General features: G+C 40.3%; 1 protein-coding gene across 3 annotated transcripts in view; it reads right to left on the bottom strand.

Annotated features, from left to right (window-relative positions):
- Nucleotides 1-22,615, bottom strand: part of Sarnp (SAP domain containing ribonucleoprotein) — a 55,803-nt gene that overhangs the window by 20,942 nt on the left and 12,246 nt on the right. For 2 of the 3 annotated variants that reach the window (XM_021656896.2, XM_060371766.1), the window contains 7 exons: nt 20,039-20,085; nt 18,520-18,587; nt 8,834-8,885; nt 7,091-7,164; nt 6,622-6,650; nt 3,871-3,896; nt 1,545-1,613 (listed from right to left, as the gene is read on the bottom strand). In XM_021656896.2, coding sequence (XP_021512571.1) covers nt 1,545-1,613; nt 3,871-3,896; nt 6,622-6,650; nt 7,091-7,164; nt 8,834-8,885; nt 18,520-18,587; nt 20,039-20,085 — 365 coding nt within the window. The remainder of the gene's footprint in view (nt 1-1,544; nt 1,614-3,870; nt 3,897-6,621; nt 6,651-7,090; nt 7,165-8,833; nt 8,886-18,519; nt 18,588-20,038; nt 20,086-22,615) is intronic. The other variant, XM_060371767.1, reaches the window with a different exon arrangement.

Below are 22,615 nucleotides of genomic sequence, written 5' to 3'. Positions count from 1 at the left end.
ATACTCCAGTGTTCTGTATAGTGCTTGGACTTTGTTCTTTTTAATCAACATAAATTTTGTACAACTCCCTAAAACTTTAAGCTTTACTTTTCCAAATATGTCAATGTGTTAAAAAAAAAAAAAAAAGCAAACAATATCTACTCAAAGTAGGTATCAGTTGATATATGGATTTCAGTTCAGACTTAGTTGTTTGCTTTATTATTTAGTTTTTAGCAAAATCCATGTCCTCTGACCATAAATAATCAGCTGAACTAACTCAATATCTTCATTCCTGCTACCCAATTCTTGCTTCTTCACTATGTACCAAGTCCTGTAAGTCCACCAATAGGACTTCTTTTGGAGGCAAGGAAAACTGATGGAAAAGAAATGACCAGTCAAACAGACTGAAAAACAAAGTGCTGAGCAATAAGCTACAACGTAGCCAGACCTTATTTATCTGGGTTTATCTTGTTGAGGAAGTGGGGTTTCTTAGCCTATAGTTACCATGAGACTTAAATGAAAAAAAAGTATACCATTCTATCCTCAAACAGTCCACAGAATTGGAAGGGAAAATTTACAGCCTCTTGTGCAAAAATTGTCTGAATGCCAGTGCCATACTCTGTTGTTACTTCCCATCACCCTAAATCAATAGTATCCTATCCACTGAGAGGTAAAGCAGAAACATGAGTTTCACCAGGCAAAGAGAAAGAGAGAAGATGATTACAGGGTAAGAGTAAGGGTAGGAAGACAGAGTTCATTAAGTTTCTATGTAATGCCTAATGCATATAACATACCTGTAAAGTTATAAAACTGAAAGTAGCCAGGCATGGTGCTGCATGCCTGTACACCCAGCACTCAGGGAGGCAGAGGCAGGTGGATCTTTGTGAGTTCGAGGCTAGTCTGTTCTACAAAGTGAGTCCAGGACACACAAAGAAATCCTGTCTCAAAAAAAAAAACCCCACAAAAAACAAAAAAAAACTCAAATGTATAAGCATTCATGAAAAAGTCAGCCAAAAATTCTGTTTCCTCATTTTGCTTACATGCCCAAGCATGTAAGATGAGCAGATTGTGACTTAAAAAATGAAGGAGAGGTCCATATAGAAATACGAACTTCAAATTTTGTTCTAGGTAACTGTTTTCTCTTTAAATGTCTAATTACTCCTATATCAGAATAGTTAAAGCATGTTTTAACATTACTATAATCCACACCGTTTTTTTGTATCTTTTTTATTTTTTTTTATATATAGGGTCCCACTACAGAGACCCACCTGCCTCCTAAGCACTGGGGATAAACAACTACAGTCAATAAAGTATCGAAGAGTAACAGGCTACGATTTAGTGGTTAAGTGGAAGATATGCAAACAATCTACTGAACAAAATTATTTTGTTAAATAGTTAGTACGATGTAATCATATAGTGAGGCGGTAATAGTCAAATGACATAAAAATGAAGTGCTAAAAAGCCAGCTTCACAAAATGACTTCACAAAAGTCATTTCATAAAAGACATTTCCAAATTTCTTGACTGTTTTCTCTAAAAACAGAAATTACAGCTGACATACATTACCTTTCTAGAGATGGAAGAGACATTCAAACCAAATCTCTGTGCTCTTTCCTTCAGTTTATCCAGGTTAACCTACAAAAACAAAGACATTAAAAAATAAGAAAAAAAAAGTGCTAACCTCAGGAACTAAGTGACAGGTACACATGCCAACAATAACAAGGCTCTTCTGAAGAGTAGTAAAGGTGAAGGATTCAGCCCTAATCCTTTACTCATCAATGGTGGCAAAGCAAAGCAGAAAAAACATGGCTTAAAAAAAACCCCACCATATAAAATATCATCATCTCTATAAATAAGGTCCAAATTCATTAATTCCTACCACACAATCTCTAAAAGTTATTTTCTTCTTTGATCGGTTTTAGTTTTCTATGAAATCCAAAATATCCTTCAACTCATTGTATAGCCCAGTAGGGCCTCAAACTTGCAGCAATCCTCCTGCCTCAGCCTCCTGAATGCTGGGATTACAAGCATGTACAGCCATACCAGACTCTGCTAAGTGATTCTTAACTGAATCTTTAAGCAAAGATAAACTTCTCCACTTTATAAGACAAATACTACTCAACTCAATTCTTTCTTTTTTTTCTTGGAAGCCTTGATACAATCATTTAGAGCATGTTCATCAATTTTAGTTACAATACTGACTGTAGCAGGATCTCATAGTTGAGTATATTTTATCACAGCACGTTTCCGTTTTGAAAACTTGCTGCCTAGTCACAATGGCCCAGAAAACATTACTCTACTTCCACACTCTTTACTCTCTCATATATGTGTATAATAGTTGTGTTTTTTTTGTGATGTCTGACTGGATAGCATAGGCTTGCCTGTCTGGAACTCACATGTATGTAGTAGACCAGGCTGACCTCACACTGCATAGAGATCTACCAGCCTCTGCCTCCCAAGTGCTGGGATTAAAGGCGTACACTATCATACCTGGCTTTTCTTGAATTTATAGGCAACAGGCTGCTGTTGTAGCCTAGTTGGCAGAGTATCTACCTAGCAAGCATCCTAGGGTTGATCTCTAGCACCACATGAATCAGGTAGAGTAGAGCATGCCTGAAATCCCAGAGATATTAGCAAGAAATTCAGAAGTTCAAGGTCATCCAGCAAGACTCAGGCTGGCCCAGGAATCATGATATTCTGTTTCAAAAATTAAATCAATTTATTGATTTAAGAAAAAAACAGTATCTATAAATAGAACTTAAGTTGCTTTACAGATTCTTTGTAGTTATTAAGAATTAAAAGCCAGGGACTGGAGAGGTTAAAAACATTGGTTGCTTTTGCAAAGGTCCTGAGTTCAATTCCCAGCAACCATGTGGGGGCTCACAACCATCTATAATGAAATCTGGTGGCCTCTTCTGGCGTGCAGGCGTACATGCAGAAAGAACACTGTATACATAATTAATAAATACATCTTAAAAATTAAACATGAACTCAGTGGCTGGTTCTTTGATCACCTCTCCCTCAAGGGTGGGGGGAGGCTTACAAGGCCACAGAGAAAGACAATGCAGTCACTCCTGATGAGACCTGATAGGCTAGGATCAGAGGGAAGGAGAGGAGGACTTGCCCTATCAATGGACGTGGGGAGGGGCATGGGAGGAGAAGAGGGAGAGAGGGGAGGATTGGGAGGGGACAAGGGAGGGGGCTACAGCTGGGATACAAAGTGAATAAACTGTAATTAATAAAATAAATAAAATTTTAATAAAAAAGAAAATTAAAAGCCAGGCAGTGGTGGCAAATGTCTTTAATTCCAGCTCTCATGGGCAGAGGCAAGGCAAATCTCTGAGTTTGAAGCCAGCGTGACCTACAAACTGAGTTCTACAACAGCCAGAGATACACAGAGAAATCTTGTTTCAAAAAAAACAAAATTAAGTAAAATAAATTTTTAAAAAAGAATTAGACATTACCAAATGCTACTAGACAAGGCCTAAAACTTCACGGTCATAAAACAAAAGTGTTAGTTAGCCTTTAGCTAACAAAAATCTAGTTATCTTTTCAAAGTAATGGGTTGTGCCAGGCATAATGGAGCACACCTGTAATCCCAGCACTCAGGGAGGCAGGGGCAGGCTGGATCGCTGTGAATGCAAGGCTAGCCTGGTCTACAAAGAGAGTCCAGGACAGCCAAGGCTACACAGAGAAACCCTGTCTCAAAAAACAAACAGTAATGGCTGGTGGGAAAAATGGTTATCTATAGTCACTTGAAGATGTGGCAATTTTTCTAACTTCCCCAGACTTCAAACACTTAAAATTCAGGGCACACTACACTGAAGACAGTTACCAACTCATAACCTCAGAGTCCCCTCTAATCTGACAAACTCTAGAGAAGATTTCGTACCAAAGGCTTGGTGTCAGATGACAGACCTAAGGAAATAAAAAATTTTAAATTATTTAAGTTTTAAAATTCATAAAATTAAGTCTTCAAATCAAATTAAGACCACAAACATAATAAATAGGATAAAAACCCTGTAGACATATTTGAGTCCATCTCAAAACTTAAAGAACAATACCTATAAACAGAACTTACAAGTTACTTCCACAGATTCTTTTGTGGTTATTAGAATTAGACCCTGGGGCTGGTGACATGGCTCAGCAGGTAAAGTGCTTGCTACACAAGCCTGGCAATTCAATTCTCAGAGCCCAAGTAAATGTGAAAGAAGAGAATCAAGTCCATGTAGGCTATCTTCTATACATAGGTTCAAAAAATGAAATAAAACATACATGCATACAAAAACTTAGAAACAAATACTTGCAGTATCATTAGTTCTATCAGACAAATAGTAAAAGCAATCAATGAACTACCAACTGATAACTGGATAAATAAAATGTGACATGTTCATTTAGGAGGATATATTATAAGCAATAAAATGAATGAAATCTTCTTTACCATCAATGCTGGAGGTATGTTAGGCTGAGGATGATGTTTAGTGGCACAGTACTAATAAACGGACATGACATACAGAACAGGCCTGGTGGTACAGATCTGTAATTTTAGCATTTGGGAGGCTAAAGGAGAAAGATCATAAATCTGAGGAGACCAGCCAAAGTAAGCTATACAGCAAGTCTAAGGCCACCCTGGAGTACATAGTGAAATTCTTTTTTTTTTTTTTAATTAATTAATGCAATTTACATTAAGGTCAGAGGCTGCCCCCTCCTCTCTTCCCAAATCCTATCCCCTCTCTCCTATTCCTCAGAATAGCGAAACCCACCCCTCTACCCAGCCACCCCAGCTCATCTATTCCCATGAGGACTGAACCCCTCTTCCTCTCCTGTGACCTTGAAAGGCCATCCAATCAGGGGAAAGTGATCAGAACGCAGGCAACAAGGTGAAATTCTGTATCAAAAACAGCAAAAAACTAAAGTATCATGCTAAGTGGAAAAGCTAATTACAAAAGATCACATACATGATTTCCATTTGTGTGAAGGCAAAATCATAAATGGAGACAAACATCAGTAGTTAATTAAGCACTGGGATAAAAGAGGAAATGAAGAAAAACTGACAACAGGCACAAAATTTCTTTTGTTGGTGGTGTCAGACTTACTGTAATGTTGCACAAACCTCTGAATAAACTAAAAAAAAAAATACATACTATGTGGTATGTATGTATGTATATATGCACGCATGTCTGTCTGTCTACATGTGTGTATGTATATATGGTGGTCCTCCATATTCTTGGGCATTTCAACACCTGGTTGAAATGGCATTTCAACAGTTGCTAGTGTTTGAGGAGATTCAGAAATGTGGCCTTGCTGAGTAAGTATCACTGGAGGAGGGCTTTGAGGGGGAAAAGGCCTAGCCCATTTCCAGTTCACTTTCTGTGCTCTATACCTGTGTTTCAAGATGGAAGCTCTCAGCTTCCTGCTCCTGCCACCATGCCTGCTGCCTGTAGCCATGCTTCTGCTCCACTCTGGAGCCATAAGCCAAAAAACAAATGTTCTCTTCCTCAAGTTGCCTTCCATTATGGTGTTTTACCACACCAACAGAAAAAGTAATTATATGTGTATATGTAACAGAGGATGGATGACCCTGAACCCCAAATCCCCCTTTGTCCACTTCTCCACCAAGGCCACTCAAGGACTATCCAGCCACTAGGCTTTTTTTTACCCCCTTTCATCATTTTTTTAATTCCTCTTTTTTTTTTTTTTTTTTTAATATATGTTCAGAGTTTCTCTGGGTAGCCTTGACTGTCCCAGAACTCACTCTGTAGACCAGAGAGGCCTCAAACTTACAGAGATCTGTCTACCTCTGCCTCCCAAATACTAGGATTAAAGGTGTGAGCCACCACCATCCTGGCCCTTCTTTTTTAAAGACCGTTTTCTATATAGCTGAGGCTGGATTTCAACTGGTAATTCTTTTACCTTAGTCTCCCAGGTGCTACGATTACAGGAATACACCACTATAACCTATCTTAAAATACTGTATTTTGTGTGTATATGAAGGCCGGAGGAAAATCAATCTCAGGTACTTTTTTTTTTTTTTTTTTTTTTAAATCAAGACAGGGTCTCTCGCTGGCCTAAAGCCTACCATTAGTTGGGACAGCTGGCCAGAAGGCTCCAGGTATCCGACCTGCCTCTGCCTGCCCTAGGATTATAAACGGACACCACCATATCCTGCTTTGTAAATGTGAGTTCTGGGACTCAGCCCTTAAATCATTTTTAACATTCTACATAGTCTACTATACTACAGTATACATTTAATTAACACTATATTGGGTATGTTTTTCCCAATGACTGATGAACATATGATGTTAACAAGAGGTTACTACTTTGTAAGTTCTTCAAAGTAAAACTGAAGTTATAGTCTCCTTCACTTAAATGCTTGTTAGCTCAGAGCACTGAAAAACTACAATAATTTTATGCTAATAAGACACAAAATAAGTAACAAGGTACTAGAAATTTCTCAGGCATCCTAGAAAAAAAAAAAGTGAGATCTCCTCTCTCATAATTCCAGAACCTTTTCTTAATTATTCATGAGGTCTTAAGGGTACAAACGTAAAGGCTTCTAGAGATAAATTTATCTTAATTTAGAGGAATAAAATCTATTCTCGGAAAAAAGTAAACCTTCTCAAAAGAACCTCTGTATTCTCACCTTTTGTTGGAACTGAAGAAATTCCAAACCTGCAGGAAGAAAACAAAACAAAACCTAAATTTTAAGAAGCTGTTCACACCCTTAGTCGTCTGTGTCCGTGTCAAGGGTACATGACACTTCTTCCTTGTGATCTCAAACTTTGCAATCATTAGCTAATTCTAACAGCCCCATGAAAGAGGTTCAGTTTACTCTCTTTCTCACCAAAAGTCCAAGAGTCCACTAAAAGAAATCCTCAGACTGAGGAGCAGCTGTCAGCTACTGACTTTTACCTATTATAAAAACCCTGTCTGATAACAACAAAACCCAATATACGGCTACTATATAAAATCAGCAGAAATGTTCTGAGTATGGCCCAAACTGTGTTCATTAATTTCAATGAGAACACTTCCACTTAAAACCAACTATTCTAGAAGCAAATCTGACCACACACACGTCTCCATCTTGGGTCCAAAGGGCTACAAGTACTCACCGAGCTGCCCGAGCAGCCTTCTTGCTCTCCAAGCTTACAGGTACATTGAATCGTTCAGCCCTTTTCTGCATTCTCTAAGTGATAATAAAATGAAAAATGAAAAAACTGTAATTTCTTGTTTAAAAAAAATTGATTAAGGTCTAAAGGAAAATACTTACACCATATTAGGTAGTATCCATTCTAACGATTAACACAATTGTTTTCAGAAAGCAAACACACACACACCTATTATTGCATTCATTCTCAAAAACAAAAACAAGAAATAAAATAAAATCCATATCCTACATAAACCCCAAAACACAAAAGGTTACATTTGATTTTAGAAAGAAAGAAAGGTAAGAGGAAAGGAGGGTGGGAGAGAGGGGAAGAAGAGGAGGAGGAGGAGGAAAAGGAGGAGGAGAAAGAACAAGATCAAAGGAACATCTTGGTTCCAATATAGGTAACTGAACAGTGTAAAAAAAAAAAATTTCTTTGCTTTGAGCCAGGGATGGTGGCACACTCTTAGCACTCAGGAAGCAGAGGCAGGCAAATTTCTGAGTTCGAGGCTAGCCTGATCTACAGAGTGAGTTCCAGGACAGCCAAGGCTACACAGAGAAATTTTGTTTAAAAAAACAGCAACAATAAAAACCTCTCTACTTTTGAACTAAACACAAGATCTCAAAGAAAACCTGATTTCATACATCTTGAGATAAGAATCCAATGAAATTTTACTCTTACCAGCCACCAACTAACAAGTTACATACAAGGTACATACAACCCTCTCAGACTCTAATCCTATGCCTGTAAACTTATTAAAAAGTTACTATTCAGGACACAGTGGTATAACAGAGGACAGCTTAAATAACTACTCATCATGCCAGCCCAAATATTTTCCTGAGTAGATGGAGGAAGAAAATCAATTGTCAATACTGAATTTGTCTATGAATAAAGTTATTTTTACATTTATTTATTGCATGGATGTATGCATCTCCACTACAACATATGGAACTCCATTTGCTTCCTTCTAACATGTGGTTCCAGGGGATCAAACTCAGGCTTTAACCACAGGCACTTTTTTACCCACAGCACCAACTCAACAGCCTCAAGTGAAATTTTTTAAATAATACTGCAGACAGAAGAAAGGATTAAAAACAGAAATGGCCAGGCAGGGTGACACATGCCTAGAATCTGAGTACCTGGGATGGTAAAGTAGAAAGATTTTGTTTAGGGACAGCCAAAGCTACATAGTCTGATAACCTGAGCCAGGATGCCCCAAAACCCACATAAAAACAGAACCAAGGCAAAAATCCAGACTCCTGCTGCAAGATGGGAGTGGGACTGGGTGTCTGCTGGGAGCTCATGGGCCAGCTTGCCTGGGATACACAGCACAGCAGCAGAAATAAGAGAGGACCTGACCAGGCCCAGCGAGATGGTTTAGTGAGTTGTTTGCTGTGAAGCCAGATGACCTAAGTTTGCTCTCTGGAATCCACATGCTTCAAGGAGAGATCCAATCCCCCCAGGTTGTCCTCTGACCTACGCAAGCATTCATGCACACACACAAACACACCACTGATAAATAAATAAAAGGTAACTTTAAAAAAATGTTTTTAAAAGAGTTAGAAAGACCCCTACCTCAACAAAGTGGAAGGCAAGAACTGACTCTGAAAGTGTCCTCTGAAAATCACATGTATACCATGGCATTAGCGCACCTACATCCCCATCCCAATAAATTAAAGAAAAAAAAAAAAAAAGAAGAATACTTACTTCAGTCTGAGGTATTCCAGATGTAATTTTTACCACCTTCTTTTCTGATGCCCTGAAAAGAAGATTTTTAAAACTCAGAAAACTAGTCTCAGCCCAAACCTCAAGATGCACATGAATCCACCTGAGCTATATGTCCTCTGCCCACAGGCATCCACCACTCTTAAGCCAAAGCATGAAGTCATAAGAACTCTGGCTCCGTGAACAGTCATCAACTGAGAAAAGACTAAATAAAACTAAGCTACTTTAACTAAGGTGTAAGAAAATGGCCAGCAAAGATGACAGGCTAAATATGCTGGGCTGAAGGAACATAGTAAATCATTTTATTTGTTTTTAGGCACTTTACAGTTACTTTTGAACTAAGAACTCTCTCTCCAATCAATTAAACAGAAGCTCTCAATTTTCATCACAATATTTAACAAGTGCTGAACAAGCCCTGATTTCCCTCTTTTATAAGTGTCTATTGCTCCCGTGAGGTTTTAGCTCTAGCTAAAAGTCAAAGCAGAACAAATAAAAATGCCACAGGAAGTGGGAAGAAAAAAGGCCAAGGAGGTAGGGGTTGAATTGGGAAAACATAGTAAGTTACTGGTCAAAAGGTTTGAGAGAAAACAAAAGAGGGGGACCACAGGGGCAGGAGACAAAGTTCGGAAGTCCCCAGGATAAATGGAAGGGCATTAACTTTCCAACAAACAACTCCCATAAAACTGTGGGTCATAACCAGTCTCATTAAGGTCCCTTATTTAGAGACATGGGGAGCTTTTGTTCCAATATCCCAAACACTTTTCCCATTTGATGCCCTGAAAGGTAGTAATGGTTTAATGACATTTTCAGAGGAAGCAATTCTGGAACAAGACCTAACTCTCTCCTCCATCCTTTTGTTGAAAGTCCTTAGACTATCGGGTAAGCAATGAATGCCCCCTGCTGACCATAACCAAGTCCTACAATATTTAATTGTCTTGGCTCAGGGGGAAAGAAAACCTTAAAACTAGAAACAGAAGTATATACTTCAGACCAAACATGATGTAGCAATTTCCTTTGGAAATACAAGGGATTCAAACCAACCCTGGAATATTCAGACCAGTCACCAACCCTCCATCTTTTTATTGCTGCTGTCTAAAACTCGGCCTCTCTAACGCGGCCAAAGCTATCTTTAAACTCCCAACCCTTTTGCCTCCATTTTTCTAGTGCTGAAATGACAAGTATACACTGTATATATACACACCCTTACCTCCCTTCTCTTTTTAAGACAGGATGTTACCTTGTAACCCTGGTTGGCCTATAATTTCCTATCTAGACCAGGCTGGCCTTAAACTCAAGAGATCTGTCTGCCTCTGCATCCTAAATGTTGGGATTAAAAGTGTAGCCACAGCCAGACAGAGTAGCGCACAGCTTTAAGTCTTGCATTTGAGAGGCAGGGACAAGAGGATCTCTATGAGTTCAAGACAAGCCTGATCTACAGAGTGAGCTCCAGAACAGGCAGAGCTATTACAGACAGAAACACTGTCTCTAAAAACCAAAAACAAAATAGAAAAGGCATGATCCATCAGGCCCAGTAGAACTTTTCTTTTAATGAAATTAGACTTCAAGTAAAACATAAACTTCCGTGTCTTTTTATCTAACACAACAGAAGCAAAAGCCAGGCACGGTGGGGTACACACTTTTTAAATTCCAGTCCTTGGGAGGCAGAGGCAATCTTATATTATCTTAAGGATAGTGAGTTCCACATTTCTGTCTGATTTTTGTTGTTACTATTTTTTCAGACAGTATCTTAACTAACCCAGCCTGACCTCAAACTTGGCTAAGAATGATATCAACTTTTGGTTGATCTGTTTGCCTCCAGTGCTGGGATTATACATGTGTAATACTGTATCTAGTTTTACTCAAAGCTGGGGACTGAACTTGGTGCTGTCTACGCCAGGCAGTCCACCAACTCAACTACGATCTCAGCCCCATGTTCACACCCTGAGAAACAATCATTACAGTAGACCTTGGAGCAGCAAGGGAACCTGAGACAGAACTTCTCATGTTACACTCCAATTCCCGTAGACATAATTAAGCAATAAATATACATGACATCCTGCAGGATTCATGGGAAATTCCCAATCTTCACTGACCAATTTTTCTCCTACCCAGTCACAACAAAAAGTATTCCCCTAATTACAGGGGCTCCAAATCTTTCTGTATAGTTTAGTCTATTACTACAACTATTCCTCTGCAAAACAAAGTTAAAATAATCCAACTTCCATTGTCTTTTTTTCTAAATTTATTAATAGGATTAAAGAAAGCTGTCTGAAAAGATATATTCTAATATGATCTATTTTCAAAACCTCTTTATTTTTAATCCAAACAAGCCAACTCTCACTATACTCATTTGATCTTCATTCTTGTACCACAAACCCCCAAAATATTTTAAAACTATTTCACTAGATCATTTTCTCCAGGCACTATATCTAATGATAAACCTATATACAGGCTGGGGGTGCAGACTGTATGCTTAGTATACATAAGGCCCTCAGTTCAATCTGAGCATAAAAGTGGGAAGGTCAAGGGGATTTAAAACAAAACAAAACAAAACAAAACGTTCTGAAAAGTAACTGTGGTGGTTTGCATGGGAATGGCCACCACACTACAAGGAGGCCCCAACTAGCACTACTCACAGGGGTTACGAGGTGTGGCCTTGATGGATGTCCTCCACAGGCTCAGATTTCAACGTCTGCTCATCAGTGGCACTATTAGAAGGTATGGCCTTGCTGGAAGAAGTATGTCACTGGGGGTGGGCTCTGTCTCTTTTCCTGCTGCCTGCCAATCCAGGCCCTAGTCTTCCCTTCCTCAGTCAACTGATCATAGGCAACACCCCAAGAGCCTATAGGTGCACGCTTATCAACAGACAGCATTAAAATTCAAGTAGAAACCATAGACATTTGGGCAACTTCCTCACATAAGTTGCTCATGCCTTCAGGACCTGCTCAGGCCAGATCATGACTTCTGCTGTACACATGGTACTTCATGACTTGGTGGGTCTCATAACACCTAGCTCATGATGGGCAATTCAAGTAGCATGGTAACTTGGTGGTTCATTGTCAAACATTCAGTTTCCACTAAGGACCAACAACAGGCCAAGAGCCCTCTTTCAAGGGGAGAATAGTTGCCCGCAGATGATGGTTACAGCCTTAGTCCAAAACCCCAAGTCTGTGATTCACCTCTAGGTACCTACCAAAGGCTCCAAATAGCATCCCTACCTGCCACTGACACTTCAAGTACCATTGGGTCTACTGGATCCAAGAGGTAGAGCAGCCTACACAGCAACCTGGACTTTCTCCTGTTCCAGGCCCCACACAATGCTAGCAGGTTTCTGAGTCACTTGGTATATGGGTCAGAGTAACACATCCAAGTGGGGAAAAAGCTGTACCCAAAATCCAAATAGGCCCACTAAACATTGTACTTCTTTCTTGGTGGGGGAAGGGACCAGGTATAACATTTCTCCTTCACCTTAGAAGGAATATCTCTGTATGCCCTACACAACTGAAACTCCTAAGAAATTCACTGAGGTAGAAGGTCCTAGAATTTTGGTTAGATTTATTTCCCATCCTCTGATCAGCATATGTGTTACCAATGAGTTCAATGTGGTTGCCACCCCCGCTCACTTGATCCAATCGACATGGTGCACCACCAGTGTGATACTTTGAGGAAGAGACAGCGAAGATCCCTTCTAATTTATGACACAGATCACAAGAGGCAAAGACACAAGATCCTTGAGGCAAACCTGTAAAGGTATACTGTTAGCTTTGCCAAATGAAAGCAAATTGTTCCTGATGCTCCTAAGGACAGGTACAGAGAAAAGGCATTTGCTAGATCAATAGCTGCAGAACATGTACTAGGAAACGTGTAAATATGCTCAAAGACATTACATCCGGTACAGCAGCTGCAACTGGAGTCACTACCTGATTTAGTTTTCCAGAGTCAAATGTCATTCTCCATGATCCATCTGTCTTCTACATTGGCCAGATAGGAGACATAAAGAGAGATATGGTAAGGAACCACCCCTGCATCTTTCAAGTCCTTGGTGGTGGCTCTAGTTTCTGCAATTCCTCCAGGATTATGATCCTGTTTTTGATTCACTATTTTCTTCGGCAAAGGCAGCTCTAAAAACTTCCATTTAGCTTTCCAACAATAACAGCCCTTATTCCACAGCTCAGGGGCAAATGTGAGGATTTGTACATGTATCCCAATTACACACCCTGGACCTGGGGAACCTACTAGCTCTACTGTGAGTCAGCCAAAACTCCATTAACATATGGTCCCCACAAGCCCCTACTTTAACTGGAGGGCCACAGTATTTCTCAGGACCTCCCCAAATCAATGTCAATTCAGAACTAGTATCCAATAAAGCCTGGAAAGCCTGACTGTTTCCTTTCTCCCGGTGCACAGTTACCCTTGTAAAAAAGGCTACTATAGGTCCCTCTACGGAAAAACTGGAGAAAGGCTAACAGAAAAACTCCTAGGTGTTTTATCAAGAAACTCCCTCAGGGGAACCTGGCCACCCCTTCATTCAAGGGGTTCTGGGTCTTCAAATTAGGTCAGGTCTAGAAACTGAGTCACTGGCTTAGATTGCTTTTTGCTACCATCCAACGGAGCCTTTCTTCATTAGTTTGAGAATTTTTCTGCTTATACAGATACAACAGAAATTCAGTATCCATATCATGCCTGGAAACACCATGACTGATCAGCCAGTACCAAAGCTCCATACATGTCATGCCATTATAATATTCAGCTTGCCTATGCTGACCATTACAGGCTAGGTCATTATAAATACTGTTTTGTATTATGATAACTATGATCACCTTGCCCCTGGCAATTCAATGCAGCCACCTGGCCCCTGCTATCTTGGGGTCCAATTAAACCCACTGCATTTAATTTGTCCATCTGAACAGCAGCATCTTCTACCTTAAGGTCCAGCACAAGGAAAAAGGCGACAACAAAACTCTTCAAATGTGCTGGTGCCTGGCTCCCCATTTTGCGTCTTATAGGATTCATAAAGGGCATGTTTTCTGGGCCTTCACACTGTGCAGGATTAGGTTTAATACAGAGTACCCATTCTAGTATTCCAATTTCCCTAAGCCTTAAGCCAAGTGATATCAGGCATCTCCAAATCTCCAACTTCTTGTCAGTAGCTGATAAACCAACCAACCATTCAAACAATCTTTTGACACCTTTTTTGTTTTTTAAAACAGGGTTTCTCTGTGTAGCCTTGGCTGTCCTGGACTTTACAGGCTGACCTCGAACTCAAAGTGATCCACCTGCCTCTGCCTCCCAAGTGCTGGGATTAAAGGCATGCACTACCACACCCAGCTCTTTTGACACCTTTTTAACTGTGCAAGCTTCCATATTAAACCTAGAATCTCCACTCAGTGGTCCCGAATCAATAAACTCAGCCAGAGATAGTTCTTTGCTCTTTCCACTATTATCCCACACCCTTAAAATTATTCCCACAAATATTCCCCAGACTTCTGTTTGAATGAATTAAGCAACATCATTAAGCTCCTTAGTAGTGTAGTGTACTTTCTTATGGACTACACTTTCCACCTCCTGTCTAGGGTCTTGCTTTGCCCTGAGTCTGGATATAGGTCTACAGGCAACTATTAGTAGGCCTTGAGGGATATCAGTATTGTCTTGCCTGGCATTTCCTTCAGAGAAAGTCACTGCTGGTTTAGCAGACACTAAAGGTGAAAAGGGCAATATTTCAAGGGGTGGGGCTGAGGTGTACTACTAGAGTCTCAAGGAAGATAAACTGTTGAGACTAAGGGTTCAAAGTTCTGAGCTTCAATAGGATCCTCCCACATATCCCCATCCCAAGTTATAGAATCCCATTCTTTACCAGCTGATGTTCTCACTTTAACTGCTGATACCCTCTGAAGCTGAGACTTGAATTTTCACCATAACTCAGGCAACTTTATAATGTGGGCTTCAGTTTGGTTCTCTGCAGCTTGAGCTTTATGGCTACTGGAACAAAGATTCTCTTGTTTATTCCCATCTGGAGCCGGTGAATTCTATCACTAAGTTGTTATCCTTCACCATATTCTCAAGTTGGTTAATTTTATCTTAGAGCTTATTCCTATCCAGAAATGCTAAAAGCAATTTATTCAGAAATGCTTTTAGCAACCAACGTCATTTTCCTTATTTTCCCTCAAATTATCAAAAGTTTCATATACTGGGTCACCAAATGCACCGCCACTCACAACTGATAAATCAAGATAATCAAACACATTTACCTCTTTAAGTTTGAAATACAGTTTCAACAATGGACTTTTAATAATCCTTAGCTCCCAAGAGAGGCTCACTGGATAGGTGTCGACAGCTGAAGGTGCTGGCACATTATCAAACCTATTCCAGCCAAATACCTAAAAGATTCATCACTGAGGAGAACTGATAGACTAGGATCAGAAGGAAGGAGAGGAAGACCTCCCCCTATCAGTGGACTTGAGGAGAGGCATGTGTGGAGAAGGGGAAGGGAGGGTGGGATTGGGAGGAGAGAAGGAAGGGAGCTATGGGGGGGATACAAAGTGAATAAAGTGTAATTAATAAAAATTAAAATAAAAAATAAAAAGATTCATCATTATACTTCTGTTCCTCTAGAACCACTTCTGATTCCAAAATCTTAGTCAGGGCTCTCTAGAATCACAGAACTTCTGGAATGAATATATCTCTCTCTCCATATACATATATATATAAAAGGAACCTGGAATGACTTACATGCTTCAATCCAACTAATACAACAATGGCTAGTTGTGAATGGAAAGTCCACAAATCTAGCAGTTGCTCAGCCCCACAAGGTTGGGTGTCTCAGCTGATCTTTTGTATAAGCTAGTAATCTGAAGTAGGCTCTAATGGATGTGCAGGCAAAGTGAGTGCAAACAGGGAGAAAGCATGAAAACCCTTCCTTCTTCCACTGACCTTATATAGGCTTCCAGCAGAAGGTATGGCAGAAGTTAAAGGTGTGCCTCAAGATCTGGATGAAAGCCTGGGTCATCCCACCTCAAGACCTGGAGACAGGCATGGTGGAGCACACCTTTAATCCTAGCACTCAGGGAGGCAGAGGCAGGCAGATCTATGCGATTTCAAGGCTACCCTGGTCTACAGGACAGCCAAAGCCACTCACACATACACACAAAAGACCCAGATTCCAGCCCCAAGATCTGGATGAAAGGCATGCTGCCTTGCTGCCTCAAGCCCTGGGTAGGTGCGCCCTCAGTACTGGGTCGCAGCTCACCCCAGGTACAGCTCAGTAGAGAGTAGCCGTCACAGCGCTCAAGGTCACTCTTGCCCACACAGCCAACTCCACAACACCTGAGCTGAGAAATCAGACCCGGGACTGCCTTGCCAGCCCACAGTGGAAGAAGGCAAACTCAGACGCTCAAGGTCACTCTTGCCCACACAGCCAACTCCACAACACCTGAGCTGAGAAATCAGACCCGGGACTGCCTTGCCAGCCCACAGTGGAAGAAGGCAAACTCAGACGCTCAAGGTCACTCTTGCCTACACAGCCAACTCCACAACACCTGAGCTGAGAAATCAGACCCGGAGAAAATGTGGATCATCACTAGAAAGAATAAGGTTTAAAGTTAATAGCCATTACAGCTGTATGATAGGTATAAGAAGGTCTATTGAATGAATAGTGTAATTAATAAAAAATTAAAAAAAGGTCTACTGTACTACTCTCTTAATTTTTAAAGCTATTTACTTGTACTTTCCTACAATTACAAGCTAAAAAAACAAACAAACAAACAAACAAACAAAACAAAACCACTTGCTAGAGTAATTAACACCACAGGTTAAAGTGAGGATTAAAAGATAATATTAAAATTATGTCTAACATATAACATTTAAATAAATTATCACTGTAATAATAAAAAGATCTCCTGGTATAAAAGAAAAATAAAAGAACAATGCACAGCACCTAAACATATCCACATATTCATATATGTGACACCTACACACTCCAAGTTAAACACCCACAAAAAAACTACTAAAGGCCTTTAGAAAGTCTCATGAAATGTACTCATTTCCTTTTTCGTAAAAAAGATTTCTTTTTATCATCTGCTTGAGTGTTTTGCCTGCATACGTGTGTAGTGCCTGCAAAGGCCAAAAGAGGGCACTGGATCCCCTGAAACTGCAATCAGGAAGGTGGTAAGCTACGTGGGTGCTGGGAACCAAACCCAGGTCTTCTCTTGGAGCAACCTGTATTCTGAACCATTAACCACCTCTATTTTAGTTTTCTATTTTAGGTTTCTTTTTCAGCTTTTTTTCTGTGTTTGGGTTTTGTTTCTTTGTTTGTTTGTTTTGTGTTGTAAGAGATCTAATCGAGGACACTTCACCAGTAAGCTATATATCCAGCCCTTCATTTACAATTTGTACACCACCTAAGCACTATTTGACACCCTCCCTTTCTCCTCTGCCCATCTCTCTGTGTGTATTTTGTCTTTTAAAGGTTTTGGTCCATTCCAACTACCCTGAAAATAGGGAATTAAGAAAGCACTCTAAGCCGGGTATGGCTGTGCACACCTTCAACCCCAGGCAGAGGCAGGTGATCACTGTGCACCTGAGGACAGCTTGGTTTACAAACTGAGTCTAGGACAGCCAAGGCTGAGCTACAAAGAAGACCCAATCTCAAAATTTATTACACCACTATGAAGGACAAAAATGGTAGGATTCTACCCAGGCCTAATGTCCCAAAGTACAAGATGGCTAAAAGAGCCCCCAATAAAATGTTTATGATTCATAAAATGTTTATGTTTAGGATAATTTAAACAAATCAGAACATACATACTTTCTACTCCAATATTTTGTCTTCTTTTACTCCACTGTAAATCATAGAGAGTAACCTTACCCAAGATAAGCTTACAAAGTTCCACACTTCTATAAAAGTAAAAAGTTTTCTGTAAAAGTACAAACAAAATTCAATAAGTAATGGTTTACAGGACTGGGCATGGTGGAACATGCTTTTAATCCCAGCACCCCGGAAGCAAAGGCTAACGCTAAAACACTTTATAGAATTCACACTGCAGAGGGAATCATAGATTCTAATCCAATAATCTATTACAATGGCTCACAAAAGCACAGAGGCTAGGAGAAGCAAACCTGATTCTAATTACCTAATAACTCAGAGAGAGAAAATTTCACTTTCTTCACTGAAAACACACTTAACACAGACCTTTCTAAAAGTACCTGACCTTATCAGAAATGAAAAGGTCATTGGGAACGTGTAAAAAGGAAACAGAATGAAACTTTAACCCAATATTTTTTTAAGCACTATTTGGAATCCTAAGGGTTTCACTGGTAAATGCTTGCCATATGAGCCTGGAGAACTGAGTTCGAAACTGAGTTCTTCCTGTGAAAAAGACAGGTATGGAGCTGGTGCCTAAGATCTCAGCACTAGGTGGAGGCAGGAAGATCCCTGGGGCTCACTGGCCAGTCATTCTACTCAAATGGGGAAGCTCTTTGCCAGTGAGAAATCTTATCTCAAAAAGTAGATAAAGATGGGCATAGTGGCACTTAGGAGGTAAAGGCAGATGGTCTCTGTCAATTTGAGGCCAGCCTGGTCTACAAAGCATGTTCCAGGACAGCCAGTGATACAAAGAGAAACCCTGTCTTAGGTGGGGGTGGGGCACAGATTATTAAAAAGTGATGATTACATATCAACAGCTTTTTCAGGAGGTTCTTCTTCTTTAACAGGCAACTCTATGGGCTTTGGTTCTTCTTCCTAAAAAAAAAAAAAAAAAAAAATGAAACAGCGTGGTTAATATGAATTAAGAATATCCATTAAGAGTCAGGCAATATAGAGGCAGGTAGATCTCTGTGACTTTGAGGCCAGCTTGGTCTACAGAGCAAGTTTCAGGACAGCCAGGCTAAACAGAGAAACCTTGTCTCGAAAAACAAACAAACAAACAAAACCCAAAATAATAACAAACAACAACAAAAGTCAGGCAGTGGTGGTGCACGCCTTTAATCACAGCACTCAGGAACCAAAGGAAGGTAGACAGTCTGAATTTGAGGATAGCCTGGTTTATAGAGCAAGTTCGAGGACAACCAGAGCTAGACAGAGAAACCCTGCCCCCCCTCCCCAAATAATCCATAAGGGGTTCTGGAGAGATGGCTCAGCAGGTAAGTGCATACTACCCTTCCAGAGGACCTGAGCTTAATTCCCAGCACCCATTTCGGGACACTCAAAACTGCCTCTGACTCCCACTCCAGGGGATATGACACCTCTGGCCTCCACAGGTGCTACACCCACATGCACATAACATTTACACAAATAGACATATAATAAATATAAAATAAAATCTTCAAGAAAAAAAATTTAAAATCAGAATGCCCATTAAGGCCATCAAGATGGCTGAAGTGAGCAGGTGAGACACTGGTAATGCCAGCTTGTGATCCTGAAATCAATCCTTTCCTCAGAACCAAGGTAAAAGCCAGATACAGTGGTATTGATCTGCAACCCAGCATTCCTACAGCAAGATGGCTGAGACAAGAGAAGTTTCTGGTGAGTTAGGCTGGAGTATACAGCTCAGCAGAAACAATAAAAGAAAACCCTACCTCAAACAAGGTGGAAAGAGAAAACTAAGTCCAGAAAATCATCAACTCCACATGCTTGAGCCCAGGATTTCATACACTTACACATGCATTTTATTTCCACTGAAGACAGCAACAACAAAAACACCCCTTTTTAAAAAAAAGATTAACTGTGTGGTTTTGCACTAGGGGAGGCAGAGGCAGGAGGATCTCTTTGAGTTTGAGGTCAGCCTGGACTACAAAAACTGAGTCTAGGACAGCCAAAGCTACACAGAGAAACCCTGTCTGGAAAAAACAGCCTCCCTACTCCCAAAAATAAATAAATAAAATTAAAATCGAAATTAAAAACTGGGCCCAGCAGCACTCAAGAGGTGGGAATAAAAGAACAGAGAGTTCAGGTTATTCTCAGCTACATAGTGTATCTGATGCCAGCCTGGGCTATAAGACTCTACCTCAAAACATTAATTAACTTCTATTAGGAAAATAAAGGAATATCCACCAAGAGACAATATGAGAACTACAAAATGAACCACTCTTTGATTCTTCTCAGGCATCTAAGGACTGAAAAAACTAACGGTAAACAATTCAGCCAAAGCAGTGGCACATTGTCAGGCCAGTGATGAACCTTTCCCTACTCACCTCAGTTTCATCTCCCAGTACATCTTCTTCATTTGCTTCCTCTTCAGCTAAAGAACATTAAAATATTCACATCAAGCCTTGCTATAAAGCCATCTTGATCACTGTGGTAAGAGTAAAATTACAACCTCTTTGCTTTCCCAAAATAAAATTCAATAATGAAGGTAGAGCCAATCCTTATAAAATAAGCCACATTTAGAGACGATAAAACCAGATCTCTATCTAATGCTCATTTCCACCTGAACTGAATAACTAAATGCAATTAGGTTGTAATTAAGTCACAGTATAAAATTAACTTTAAAACTAATTAGGACAGGGTATGGTGGTATATGCCCTGTAATCCCAGCATTTGGGAGACAGAGGCAAAACAATCTGTAAATTCAAAGCCAGTATCAGTTACAGAGGCCAGCCTGGGCTAAATAAGCAACAACAACAAAAGAAGGCGTGTGGGTGCAGGTGGGTGTATATGCACGTATGTGTGCCAAGAGTATGTCTGTGTGAAGACACATCAGTTCACTTCCCAGAACACACATAAAAATGTCAAGCACAGTGGTGAACCCTTGTAATCCCAGACCTGGGGAGCAAGGCAGAGCTAGATCCCAGTGACAGAGCCTGTCTAAAATGACAGGCTCGATGACTCCTAAGAACAATATTAACAGTTGACCTCTAGTGAGAGAGAGAGAGAGAGAGAGAGCAGGAGGGAAGGAGACAGAGTACTAGACAATATGAAGAAAGTGTCTCTGAAAATGGTGCAAGGCTCAGCCATTAATGGCTCAAAGGCAAAACACCAAGAGATTTAGCAGTAGGGAAGAATGTCTTTAAAAAGAACCAAGCAAACAAACAAATGGTGCTGGAGAGATAGCTCCGAAGGTAAGAGTGCTTGCTGCTCTTCGGGACCACGGTTCAGATCCCAGGCAACTCACACTACCTGTAATCTCATCACCAAGGAATCTAACGCCGTCTACTGGCCTCCTGAGGTACTCGCGTACACAAACACGAGTGAACAAAAGACGGTGAAACTTCTATATGTAAAAATGAAGCACTCCTACCAAAGAACAAGGGGACATGAAGGACCAACGGCAAAGGTGACTGTTTAAAAACAAGGTAGTCAAGCACAGTGCCTCGGGTGGTATTCTAGCACTTGTGGGCCAAGAAGAAAGCCATAGAGCTAGGAACAGAGACAGCACTTAAAACTTTCACCATGGAGAAAAGTACCACACATTGAAACCAACCAATTAGTGAAACGAGGCCACTTGACAGAATAATGCCAAGTGTAGGTCTGTGGAGATGAAAGAACCCTGAGTAAAGTTAAAGACGGTGGCTGTACGCCTTTAGTCCCAGCACTCTGGGAGGCAGAGGCAGGCAGATCTGTGTGATTTTGGGATAAGCATGGTCTACAATCAGAGTTCCAAGACAGCCAGGAATGTTACACAGAGAAACTTTGTGTTAAAAAGAAAGGGGGGGGGGAGGAATGAGTGGTTGTGAGTGGTCATGTGGGTGCTGGGAACCAAACTCAGGTCCTCTGCAAGTCTCTTAACTGCTGAGCCATCTCTACAGCCCCAAATAAAAATAAAATCTTTTTAAAGATAAAGATTTTTTGTTTGTTTTAAAAGAAAAGAACCCTGATGTCCTAATGAAAAAACATAGATTTACATGGCAATCATAGGAAGCAACTTGGCAGTGCTAAGTCATAAAAGTGTTTCTACATTTGTGACTATATAATTATACTCCTAATCTGGGTATATATTATATAACCTCACAGGCACATGGAGCAGAAAAGTAGCTTGCTTATAAAAGAACTATAATCCTAACAATAATCTTAACAATATAGTAATATATCATACACAATATTATATATGGTTCATACTAGTAGTATTAAATCACTTAGGGCTTGGAGGCAAAATTGGCATCTGTTAAAGGAGGGAGCATAAGATGTGGTGGCTGGACTGGTGAGACAGCACACACATTTGCTACCAAGCTTGATAACATGAGTTCAATCCCTAGAGAGAACTGACCCTGCAATGTCATCTGACTTTTGAGATGTGCACACACCACACACACAAACACACACACAAATGTAATAAAAATCTTAAAAAAAAAAAATAACTGTGGTTGCTATATATCAGAGAATGCAATGGTGGAAATGGAATGAATAAAGCAAAAAAAAACCAGAAAATCTCATGCCACAGTATAAGTTTGGGTTATTTTGTGTGTGGGCATGTGTGAGTATGTACACAGTGAGTGCAAGCATGTATGTATGTGGAGTTCAAAAGAAGTTTAACATCCTGCTCTAACATGTTCATCCTCACACCCTTGAGACACGGTCTCTCATGCATCTGGACCTCTCCAGCCATAACACTTCTCCCCAGGGCTGAGGTCAGAGGCAGACATGGCTACCTAGCTCCCACATGGATTGGGTATTAAGCAACCAAAACCCACATCCACACACTTTTGCAGCAAGAGCCTTTACCCCTAAGCCACCTCACCAGACCCTGTACACAACTTAAAATAATTAGGGAAGAAAGTGAGACATAAAGTAAGGCTATGATAGAAATTAAAATATTTTATTAAGCAACATAT

Source organism: Meriones unguiculatus, chromosome 18 (genome assembly GCF_030254825.1).
Source record: "Meriones unguiculatus strain TT.TT164.6M chromosome 18, Bangor_MerUng_6.1, whole genome shotgun sequence".
Lineage (NCBI taxonomy): Eukaryota > Metazoa > Chordata > Mammalia > Rodentia > Muridae > Meriones > Meriones unguiculatus.
This window is presented reverse-complemented; position numbering and strand designations above follow the sequence as displayed.